We start from the raw sequence: 12,792 nt of genomic DNA, 5'->3' as shown, positions 1-12,792 counted from the left end.
TATATTTTTAAAAATTTTTAAATTTTTTTTTATTTTTTTAAATTTATTAAAAATTTCAGAAAGAAAGAAGAAAAAGTAAAGGAGAAGAAGAGGAGAAGAAGGTGTCTAAAAACGAGGGAGATAATTTAATTTTTTTATTATATTTTTAATGATAAAAATAAATGAAGAGACTATTTTATTAATAAAAAAATATTTTAATAAATTTTTAAAAATATAAAAATTAATTTATTAATAATAATAATATCTAAATATTAAATAATAAATCTCTCTCTTTTCTATATTTAAATTCAAATTTCTTACACCCAATTCCTTAAAAGAAGCTGTAAAAATAATTTCATAAAAAAAATTATTAGGTGAATTATTATTATCTTCTAATAACAGACAGAAAGAATAGTTTCATCACGCGCTAGAAAATAGAGTGGGGAACAGGGACTGTGCAAAAAATATAAAAGAACAAAGGGTGATGAGACTAGAGAGGAAGAGTGGACTGCTGGGTCTCTGAGTCACTGAGTCCTAACAACTAACAACACGCCCATGATAGTTGCTGCCAAAGTCCCCTCATGGCCCCAACTCTATATTGACAACTCTCTCTCTCTCTCAATTGGGGCATTTCTATGTCTGGTTGCTGAATATTGATGCCTCTAAACTCTACTGAATGAATGAAACTTAACTGCAAAAAGATTACCCTACAAGGATTGATTTGGTCCTTTCTTTTGGACCATTGAACACCTTGATTTCGGTTTAATAAACTTGATTAGTGGGTTTTTGAAATTTTTTTATGGCTATTATGGATTCAGCAATATTGGGTTGTTTTTTGTAGAGAAAAAAAAAATATTGGGTTGTTTTTATCTTATTGTTTCTCTTCAACCCAGGAATGCTGAAAGGATTGTAGCAAAATGGAGAAAGTTGAGTTTTTTTTTTTGTTCGTTGTCATTGAATGAAAACTCCCCTTTTGTCTGGGTGCTGAAGGACCCTCATGCATAGTGAAATTAATTAAAGAATTAAGAAAGAAGATGACTGATTCTGATAATAATAAAAAAAGAAAAAGAGATAAAGCTAGGCAAAGCAATTGAGGCTTGAGAGAGAGTAAGGATTGTGGGGAGAGTGTGGGTTATGTACTGTCTTAGCCTGTCCCCTCCACCCAACACAGTCTCTCAGTCTCTTTCTCTCTCTATCAATCTCTCTATCTCTCTCTATCTCAACAGTTCAAGTCCAAAAGCCACCACCACATTGGCTTTTTTTGCCTTTTGTTTTCTGTGCTTCCTATGCAATTGTCTATGTCTGCTACTTCTGCTCCCTCTTCTCAGTACCTGCAAATGGGGGAGGAATCATACTTTGAATTCCTTGTTATTATTTGATACCCTTTACTTCCTTTCTTTCTTTCTTCCTTTCATTCTCATCTTTTAGCTTTGTGTGGGTATCCCTTTCTAAACATGACCTTCTTGTTGTTTTCTATTCATCTTCTTGCATTGCTCTCCTGTATTTAACTTTTATGGGTACCCTTCAAAAAATATGAGTTTCTTCCCATGATTTGACCTCATTTCCAATTTTCTATGTTTTTCTCTTAGCTTTGTGGGTACCCTTCTTTTCCACTTGATTACTCTCTTGCCCCTTGCTTTCATTTCTTTTTTTTAATTTCTTGATATTTTTGTGGTTGGTTATGTGGTTGTACTTGTATTTTTAAAAGTCCTTACTAAGATAACAACACTGGAGTGGTGTTCATGGAAATTGATCTGAATCATGCAGTGACTGAGGTGGAGAAGAATGCATTTTGTACTAATGGGGACTCTTCCTCTTCTTCTTGTTCTTCTAATTCAGCTCCATCTCCATTGCCTTCTTCAATTTACTTGGAGCTTTGGCATGCTTGTGCTGGTCCTCTTACTTTACTGCCCAAGAAAGGGAATGTGGTTGTCTACTTTCCTCAAGGCCATCTGGAACAGGTTGCCTCTTCAGCTCCTTTCTCTCCCATGGAAATGCCCACCTTTGATCTCCAGCCACAAATCTTTTGCAAAGTTGTAAATGTGCAACTCCTTGTAAGTAGTAAACTGGGTTTTGTTTACTTTTGCATTCTTTTTATTAGCTTCCTTGCAAGTTTATAACTTTCTGTTTGTTGCTTCCTTTTACTCTGCTGCTGCTTCTTTACTTTTCTAATTCTAATCTCTTGGAACAGGCTAATAAAGAGAATGATGAGGTCTACACTCAGCTCACTTTGCTTCCTCAACCGCAGGTATCATCTTGAATTGATGTTATTGCTCACTCTAAGAGGAAGCTCAAATTTACATTTTGAAGTTGACAGTGTCATTTTCTGGGGAACTTTGTAGCTTGTAGGACAGGATTTAGAGGGCAAAGAGCTTGAAGAATTAGTTGTGGATGAAGAAGGTGGAGGCAGATTACCAGCAAAATCAACCCCTCATATGTTTTGCAAAACACTCACAGCTTCTGATACTAGCACCCATGGAGGATTCTCTGTTCCTCGTAGAGCTGCTGAAGACTGTTTCCCTCCTCTGGTATGATTTTTATGCCTTTAATTGCTAACTGATTTTCAACTTTAGTTAGAATGTGTTGTGAATGTGGTGATATTTCTATATCTGTAGGATTACAAACAGCAGAGGCCCTCTCAAGAGCTTGTGGCCAAAGACCTGCATGGAGTGGAGTGGAGATTTCGACATATATACAGAGGTAAATCTTATTACAACATTGGATTTGGTTCATCTTAGAGAAATATTGATAGTGTTGTTTAATGTTTATTGCTTTTTAGGCCAACCCAGAAGGCATCTGCTTACTACAGGGTGGAGTATTTTTGTGAGTCAAAAGAATCTAGTTTCAGGGGATGCTGTGCTATTTCTGAGGTAGGCATGATTCTGAAGTGCATTTTTATACTTCATTTGAAGTCGTCTCCTCAAATTTTGTAATTTAGTCTATTAGGTAAAATTTCACTTGAAGGAAATGAAGTATTCACTCAGAAAATCTACTAAATTTGGTAAGTGGAAGCACTTAAAGCATCAAGAAATCCCAAAAATGCAGTAGAGTAAATATATCTAATAGCAAATTTTGACTGTGCCTAATGAAAGAGTATACAAAAGTATTCCTGATAAAAAGGAGCAAATTATTGAAGACGAGTTTCCAATTTAATTTTGAGGGTTTACACCATATGGTCATATGAAGCTCTTTTTTCTTGTGGTCTTTGTAGGGGTGAAGATGGGGAGCTGAGGTTGGGGATTAGAAGAGCTGTTCGACCAAGAAATGGTCTTCCTGATTCAGTTATTGGCAAGCAGAATTCATATCCCAGTGTTCTTTCTGTGGTGGCTAATGCAATGTCCACTAACAGCATGTTTAATGTTCTGTACAGTCCAAGGTATGACTACTATCACAAATTTGATGTTATGAATCTTTTGTTAGGCGTTGTTTGTTTTGTGGAAAATAATTTATATGTGGAAAATATTTCTCAAAACAAAATACCTCACCTTCCATTATTTGGTAACAATGTTAAAAAATAAAAGATGTTAACAAATTTATGCATATAAAATTTTGTAGTATTAATAAAATTCTCAAAGTAAGGAAAATGATTTTCTCTTTTGAAAAGAATAAGCCATTTTCTTTTAAAAAAAATCTTAATTTCCACTTTGAGCAGGAAAAGATTTCCATTAATCAATTTTCTTGAGTTCCCCAAACATTGAAAATGAAGGAAATATATTTCCTAGAAAATACTTTGCGTGAAACAAATGGAGCCTCGGCCTGTCATTTTGTGTATCTGCTTAAATCTGTGCTTAAAGAACCATAGCTCTTCAATGGAGACAATAATTTGAACAGGATGGATTATTTAGTTGAATTTTACAAGCTAAAATTTGTTTCAGCACATTCAGGGGTATGTCTAATTGATGTTAAGTGTCAATTGGGTAGGGTAAGGGCTTGTGCATGAAAATGACATTGTTACCACTCAACTTTAGAAACTTTGACATTGTTAATTTTTTCACTATGAGTATGATGATTATTATTCAAGGGCTAAGGTTTAAGAAATTCTGCATTCCCAATTTCTTCTGCTCAAGAAAACAGTTAAGTGTATAATATTTGATTAACATTGTTTAATGATGGATGAAGATAATACCTGATTTAAATACTACTCTTCTATTGCATATTAAGTAGAATAGCTATTTTGATTACACTTCTCATGGTCTGTAGACGATACACGCATGCCATGGTGTTCTGAACTGAGAGATTTTTAAAAGTGATCCTCAATGTTTAGTCTAGAGTAGATCTATAGTAAGGGAATTGTGCAGGATGCATTGGGATTAGTAGGAACAGTTGAATATATGTTTGCATTAGTGGTGACTGTTGAGATATAAAGAAGATTATAAGGAGAATATTGGAAGAACTATACTGTAAATTTGAGGTCATTCCTGGTGAGTTGCCATGATAATATTATTTTAAACAAGTCTAGTGGTTGTTTCACCTCATTGTGAGTCTGAGATATATAATGCCTACAACTTTGGAATCAGAATTTTCTTTTCCTATAAGTTGCTCATCCAGAGTCTAACAGTGACTCTGTATAGGCTAGTGAAGTTTGTAATTAAGCATTGTGTCCTATTATAGAATAAAATTAGTGGCTGGTTCAAATGACCATGATAATTAACATGCAACACCTATGATTTTGATTGGAAATTACATGAATGATCATTACTGTATATGGGTTCAAGTTAATTGCATTTATGAATATACTTTTACTTGCTACCTTATAAACAGTCTGCAGGACTGAAACTACCTTTATTCTCAGCACAAGTTCAAAATTTCCCAAAATTTTCAAGGGTTTTGATATTTATTAAGCTTCCTTTTTTGTTCTTATCTTGACTGGCCATTGTAGTGCTGTCTTACAGAGTCGGTCATTGACAGCTGTTGGGCCATTAAACATCTTATAGGATTCACAATGCTACTCTTTACAAATATAGTTGCTTGAAATGGATTTGGTTGGAAGTGCAATCAACTTGTTTATACTAGGAGTATTAAAAATGTGAACCGTATGGATTCTTAACATGCAGATACACTCATGCATGCATATATGTGCATTCATTTGTGTACAAATTTTTATGGAGAAGATAGTCTGTGCTACTAAAAGAAAAAGGTGTCTTTTCAGGGTAGTGAAAGGGTTTAATGTAAGTTCTTTTTCAGGATCAAATTGAGAAGTTCTAGAATGGTTCAAATAGCAGTTGTTGCAGTTCTTATGTGGTGTTCTATTAGGCTATTTGACTGTGATATAGTTCCTCTTCCTTTAATTCTCATGCTATTATTTGCTGTTTGTTTGTTTCTTTTTTCTCCTAAATGGAGCATATATAGATAAAACAGGAATTTAAAATTGTCTGAAATTCCTGAAATGCAGGGCCAGTCATGCAGAGTTTGTTGTACCCTACAAAAAGTATATGAAAAGCATCATGAATCCAGTGTGCATTGGAACAAGATTCAAAATGAGATTTGAAATGGATGATTCTCCAGAAAGAAGGTGTTGTTTCATTTAGTATTGCAGCAAAACTAATTCACGGCTATGCAGTGAAACATCATGATTTTCTATCTTGTGCAGATGTAGCGGTGTTGTCACTGGAATAAGTGACTTGGATCCGTATAGATGGCCTAACTCAAAATGGAGGTGCTTAATGGTAAGTCTTCAAATCTTGCTTTACATATCATAGATTATCACTCTATGTTGTTTTTCACATACTTCAGTATGATGTAAGCATACCTTTGTTTTCTGCCACCTTGAACATGAATTCTATGATGTTCTTGCTTATATAGTAGAGCAGTTCAGTTTGCTCTGTTATCTTTATACTTCTTTCTCTCCCTCTCTTCCCCCGCACGTGATGAATGTTTACTATTTTACATCAATTTTGGGTACTGTTAGATGGTTACCCTACCTAAACAGTAGTTAACTGTTTGTTTATGTAGCAAAATGGAACTTAATCTAGCAGAACATTCTGTAAATACTTAATTGTTTTTGTGTAGTCAACTGCTTGATAGAATTACTGAAGCTAATAATGTCCTGTATAATCCAATTCTGATTGCATATTTTGTTTGTTTTTCTTCTTCTGACAAATGCAAAATAAGCAGATCTTTGATATAGAAATGGAAAATATTACAATTCTGGAACATACTTCTTTATATTTTTAGTTCAATGCAAGAGGCAGCATGATGGACTTATTAATTTATGATCTCCATATGACTCAGTGATTCAACTTTAATGTGTCATTAAACAGGTGAGGTGGGATGAAGATATTGTTAGTGATCATCAAGATCGAGTTTCACCATGGGAGATTGATCCTTCTGTTTCACTCCCACCATTGAGCATTCAATCTTCCCCAAGGCTGAAGAAACTGCGGACTGGTCTGTCAGCAACCCCACCTGATAACCCCATAACTGGTACAATTTTTGTTCCCATTTCTTGAGCTTGCTGATTTGTGCAGGTCTGAGATCTGTTTTTATCTTTTTGCAGGAGGGGGTGGGTTTTTAGACTTTGAGGAGTCTGGAAGATCCTCTAAGGTCTTGCAAGGTCAAGAAAATGTAGGTTTTGCGTCACCATTGTATGGACGTGACACGTTAAACCGCCCACCGGATTTTGGAATGCAAAATATGGCACATCAAAATCTTGTGTCAACTGGAAGAGAAAAGGCTGATATTGGCGAGATAACAAGGGCTCGCTCAACCACTTACACAGGCTTTGCGGAATCTGATAGATTTCCGAAGGTCTTGCAAGGTCAAGAAATATGCCCACTGAGATCACTGACCGGAAAAAGTGATCTCAACCTAAGTGCTTGGTGCAGACCCAATCTTGGATGTGGTCCTTTCAACACATATCAAGCACCAAGACCCAGTTTTTATCCACTAGCAGCAGAAAGCCTTCAAAAGATGTATATTACTTATGGTGATCTGCATAAAACTGGCCAAGATCCTAGAATGAGCTCTTACGCTACTAAATTCCCAAGAGAAAAACTACCATTTGATGCATCTTCTGTTCAGACTGGTGCTGCTAGGGATGTAGTTGGAAAGCCGAATCAATCAAGTGAGCACAAGTCACAGGAGATTATTTCTGCATCACCAGGTTTAGGAGCAAATCTAATAAATCAAAAAGAGAACTCTTTTAATGGGACTGCTAGTGGCTGCAAGCTGTTCGGGTTCTCGTTGACTGCCGATTCACCTACTCCAAACTCGCAAAACTCTGGTAAGCGGAGTTGTACAAAGGTAAGCTGCATTAGAAGCAATGCCAGACATTGACGTGCTTTTTCATTTTGTTTATTTCATATATTTACATAAATTTGTTGTCAGGTTCATAAGCAAGGCAGCTTGGTTGGAAGAGCTATTGATCTCTCAAGACTTAATGGCTATGGTGACCTGTTGAATGAACTAGAGCGACTCTTTAGCATGGAAGGCTTTCTACGAGATCATAACAAGGGATGGCGGATCTTGTATACTGACAGTGAGAATGATGTAATGGTTGTCGGGGATGACCCATGGCAGTAAGTCTCTGCAATGAAACCAACATTCTAGTATGTGCTATCGTGTAATATGCCTTATCAGTTTCATATAAATTATAACCTCCTATATGTTCTAATGTGATAGTAGCTGTACTAGGTAGCCAACAGGCATAAAATGCATTTGTTGAGGAGAAATATGTGAAAAAAAAAGGGATTTGGGGCAATTTTTCTTAGATGTTTGCACAACTTTTTCTAGCAAGTTACCCCATTTATAGGATTAACTATCTGTGTCTTGATGTTCCTGATGTTCTCGATTTGAATTTTAATCTTTTAGATTATCACTAGATGCATCTGTCCATGCATATATTATCAAATGGGATGTCCAGAAAGAAGAAACAGTGGGGAAGTTTGGAAAGGAATAAAAAAACGATTGCAGTGCACTTTTCCTATGTATTAAAATGAAAAACAATAGTTTCCTGAGGCTTTTTCCCCCTCTTTCTCTCTCGATTTTCAGCAATCTTTTAGAATCATCAAAATGATAATCATGACCTATACTAATGATTTTTTTTAATGGTCACAGTGAGTTCTGTAATGTGGTATCCAAGATCCATATATATACCCAAGAAGAAGTGGAGAAGATGAGCATTGGAGTGATTGGTGATGATACTCAAAGCTGTTTAGATCAAGCTCCTGTTGTATTGGAAGCTTCTAAGTCTTCATCAGTGGGACAGCCAGATTCTTCTCCACAGTAGTAAGGCTTTGAAATACGTATTTGGTTTGAGTACTATGCTTGCTGTGCTTATGCAACTTGCTATCAAAACTGGAACCTAGTTATGTATCTTTGTTTCGTTCGAATTCTAAGTTCAATGATTGTCTCTGTCAATGGAACATGTGGATGTTCAGAAGCTACTGTGCCTTTCATGGCCTTGGATAATAACTGAAGTTTGTCAAACTGTTTGTTTAAAGTACTTTTGTTTCGCATTAACTGTTTATTAACTATAGTAATGAGTTTTCACTTAATCGACAGAACGAAACCATTTAACATCATTCTATCTGTTGCCATGAGAGGCATAACTTAGATTTAATCAACCTAAATGAAAAATCTCAGTGATGGACTTGACAAACGGCAGAGAATTTGTATGCAGAAAGAGTATTGGTAGGGATAGTATTAGTTAGAGAATACTTAACGAATTTTCAAGCCTTCGGGCTTTCCTTCTTGTTTTATAAGCTTTCTTGGACACCTGGTCTGCCTTGACGAGTATCTAGACTCTCCGGCTTTGCAAGCATCTTGGACACTCCAGTTCTTCTCTCATCGGATATCCCTTACTCAGCCCTACTTTTATTAGACAGGTTGGTCTTTCCTTTTGATAAGTCTGTCCTTCAGCAAATCACCCCGTTAATAAATTATCACACTTCATTATAGGTTGTTACTTCGTCTTATCATTTATCAGACCGTATATTAATTGTCTAATATCTCTTTATTTTTATCTAAAAGTATCGAATTCTTTTAAAGAATTCGAATGTCACTCCTACAAGGAATAAACTTTAACCACGTCATGCGCTTAAATGCAAATAACAAAGTATTCATTCATCCATGGAGTGAAAAAATGTAGAAATAGACTTCAAAAGACTGGAACTAATTAAGAAATTATAATAATCTGTCTGGAGAGAAAGCTCAATTGTCTCCTAGGCTGTTATTCTAAGCTTATCAATAGGTGATACTTCATTGTAGTGGTCGCCCACCAAGTGTTGAAGAAGTTTTATATTTGGCACTCAAATAGGTTTTCATTTTCTGGCTCCACTTGTGCATAGGTGACTGCAAGTTATGGCCACAAGGACACAAATTATTTAATATTCTATAACACAGCCATTCAGTGTGCAAAAGACATAGAAGAGCAGTAGATGCAGAGGCATCATTGGCGGACATTGTCAAAAAGGAATCAGTTTGAAGATTCCTCTAGTTGGGATATGGGGATCAGCAATTTTCTCAAGAAACTAAACAAATTCATCATAGAAGGAAAGATCTCACCAATGCTTGTCCTTCAACTTCGATATGATGAAGTTGGAAGTATGGATATGAGCAGCATGAAGATCCTGGGTTTTAATATATATATATATATATATATATATATATCAAATCTATAATTAATTATAGATATAATTTAATTAAATTTTTAAAATATTAATTGATCCCATTAAAACATAAAAAATAGAACAAAATTCAAAAATTCGACTCTATTGTGAGAGCACTTTTTTTTTAAATATCATGAATTGATTTTTTAAATTAAATAAATAAATCCGACTCTATTGTCTAGTAATTATTAAATTTATCTAGTGACTGTTATTTTTTAAAGTGACTATTTAATATTATTCATTTTATAAAAGTATATATTATATTAATTATAATTTTTTTCTTTTTAATTATTAGAATTTTTAATTAATATGATGGAGAGAGTTGAACAACTACTTTATAAAATAATTGTTATTAATATTTATTTTAGGAAGTTGAAAAAAATTATTTTTTAATCAACATAGCTAATATTTTTTAATTTATATAAAAAATTAAAATGAACAAAAATGAAGAGATAGAGGGAATGTATAGTGTTATAAAAAGATTTTTTTTAAAAAAAAAAATTAAACACCATATATACTACACTTTAATAATAATCATAATAATAAATTTAGAGATTTTAGATATTACTATGCTAAAAAATATTATAAAAGTGAAAAAATAATGTTTTATGAATATTTTTAGAATAGTCTATAAATAATAAAAAAACATTAAAAAGAAAAAGAAATATATATATATAAGAAGAAAAAAGAAAAAAAATATGAAAAATAACCACAAAAAATAAAGGTTAAACATTATTAATTCATTAGGTTCAATGAAAGATAAATATTAGTATTACACTATATTATTTAAGATTTTAATAAATTAGTGGAGTAAAATTTTATTTTTAAATGGGGTAATAATAAAAATTATAGATATTTATAGTGAAAATTTTGAATATGTGGGAGCAATTTGTTTTTTAAATTTTTTAAGTAGAGTCAACTCTATTATCTGGTGGTTATTAAATTTTATTTTATTTTATTTTATACATAATTTCAAATTAATTATTTATTTTTTCAAATGATAATTTAAAGAAAATATAGCTAAAAATAAAAATGCTAGTCACAGTTACTTTTTAAAGTAACTCTAATATTATCTATCCTAGAAAAATATTTATTATATTAATTATAATTTTTCTCTCCTTAATTATTATATTTTTCAATCAATATGATGGGAATATTAAACAACTACTTTATAAAATAATTATTGCTAATATTTATTTTAGAAAGTTGAAAAAAAATTATTTTTTAATTAACATAACTACCATTTCTTAATTTTTATAAAAAATTAAATTGAAAAAATGATGAGATAAAAGAAAATATATAGTGTTATAAAAATATTTTCTCTTTTAAAAAATTAAACTCCATATATACTACATCTCAATAATAATCATAATAATAAATTTATAGATTTTAGATATTACTATGCTAAAAAATATTGTAGAAGTGAAAAAAAATAATATTTTATGAATATTTGTTAGAATAGTCTATAAATAAAAAAATATTAAAAAGAAAAACAAAAAGAAAAAAAAACTATGAAAAATAATGACAAAAAATAAAGGTTAAACATTCCTATGCCTTTTCTTTTTATTATTACCATTGATTTTGACAGATTAAAGAATTAGATTAGTTAAATTATATGTATTTCCGTCCGACTCATTAGTTGAGATTGAAAAAATTAATTCAATCGAATTAATTTAAAAATTTGATTCGATTTTTTATTATTTTAATTCGGTTCAGTTTTTAATTTTAAAATTTTTAATTATTTTAATTTAGTTTAATTTTGATAAAAAAAATTAAATAAATCGAATTAAATAAATTTGTAATAATAGTATATTATTTTCAATAGGGATTATATCATATTAAAATTAAAATATTTTAATTAAATTTTAAAATATTAAAAATAAAGTGTAAAAAATAAAAAAATTATTAAAAATTAAAATCAATTAAACCGAATCGAATCAAATTAAATCAGATCGATTCAATTTGATTTGATTTCTTATTAAAATCGATTCGATTCAGTTTTCATAAATATTAAATTTCAATTTTCAGTTTATTCGGTCTGATTTAATTTTAAATCGAATCGACTGAATACTAATTTGGGTATTTATTTTTTATCCAAATTCTTCACTTAATTGATTCTCATATGTTATTATTTGATTCATAAAAGAATAAAAAGAAATTTGTTTCTGATTAGTTGCTGCTATGTGATGTTCTGAGATTTAGAGAAAATAGGATTTATAATAATTGAGTAAATTTTATCTGGAAGGAGGATGTTCCTCTCCTTTTATTTTTTTATTGTTTGCTAGTAATGTCTAACGGCCTAGCCACCTGTCTCTGACATACGGATACGTACATACGAAGGCGTCAGACGTAGAGATGTAAACGGGTAGGGTACCCGCGAAAATTAAATTACCCGAACCCGAACCCGATTTATATTAGTAATATCCGAACCCGTTCCGAACCCGATTAAAAATTAATTTAAATTATCCGAATCCGTACCAAACCCGATTATTATTATCCGAATAAAATCCGAACTCGTTTAATCTTATATATTTTAATTAATAATTTATATAAAAAATATTTTTCATTAATAATTTTTATTTAAAAAATTTAATATTTCTAAAGAATATTTAAATTTAAATTTTTAAATAAAAATATATAAAAAAATTTATAAATATTACTGTAAAATATATTTTTTATATTAAATTAATTATTTATATAAACGGGTTCGGGTAGTGGGTACCCTGTACATAAAATCCGAATCCGATCCGAACCCGCAACGGGTATTATTTTTAAAATTCGAACCCGTCTCAAATCCGATTATAACTACCCAAATCCATTCTATTAGGGTTCGGTCGGATCGGGTACCCGAAAATACCCGATCCGTTGCCATCCCTAGTCAGACGTCAGTTCCATGCTAAACGATCATTTAATTTCCCTCTAACACGCGTGTAAATAGGAATGTTAGATGACTGGGCCGGTTGTCTCCTCTCCTGCTGAGTTTCATGGCCGAGCTTGGGATAAAGAGACTGAGGTTCAAGGGAGGCTCGATTTCGAGATCGAATGGTCTGAGTCGACCCGCTTGTAAGGTTTCGTGAACCTTGGACTAGCGCTGTTATTATGGATCTGGTCTCGTATTAGAGTGGTGAAACTCAACGTTCATTAATATCAAAAGAGCAATTGCAGAAAATTTTGTTTGTAAATTGACTTATAAATAATGTTTATA

The 12,792-nt window shown here is 32.1% G+C and overlaps 1 protein-coding gene across 3 annotated transcripts; it reads left to right on the top strand.

Moving 5' to 3' along the window:
* The first annotated feature begins 1,110 nt into the window (after positions 1-1,110).
* Positions 1,111-8,419, top strand: LOC110626862 (auxin response factor 4). Of its 3 annotated transcripts, none has more exons than XM_021772999.2 (12): positions 1,120-2,033; positions 2,171-2,227; positions 2,322-2,507; positions 2,595-2,679; positions 2,759-2,849; positions 3,191-3,355; positions 5,372-5,491; positions 5,570-5,645; positions 6,240-6,402; positions 6,476-7,221; positions 7,306-7,526; positions 8,035-8,174. In XM_021772999.2, the coding sequence occupies exons 1-11, from the start codon at positions 1,722-1,724 to the stop codon at positions 7,498-7,500; spliced, it is 2,196 nt and encodes a 731-aa protein (XP_021628691.1). In that variant the 5' UTR covers positions 1,120-1,721; the 3' UTR covers positions 7,501-7,526; positions 8,035-8,174. The 3 variants fall into 3 exon arrangements, with proteins under 3 accessions (XP_043817844.1, XP_021628691.1, XP_021628690.1); XM_021772998.2 differs by having other exon boundaries at positions 1,122-2,033; positions 7,306-7,496; positions 8,035-8,419; XM_043961909.1 differs by lacking the exon at positions 8,035-8,174 and having other exon boundaries at positions 1,111-2,033; positions 6,476-7,201; positions 7,306-7,485.
* The last annotated feature ends 4,373 nt before the right edge of the window (positions 8,420-12,792 follow it).

Source organism: Manihot esculenta, chromosome 11, assembly GCF_001659605.2.
Source record: "Manihot esculenta cultivar AM560-2 chromosome 11, M.esculenta_v8, whole genome shotgun sequence".
NCBI classification, from domain to species: domain Eukaryota; kingdom Viridiplantae; phylum Streptophyta; class Magnoliopsida; order Malpighiales; family Euphorbiaceae; genus Manihot; species Manihot esculenta.
Note: the sequence above shows the minus strand (reverse complement) of the source record. Positions and strands in the feature narration are given on the sequence as shown.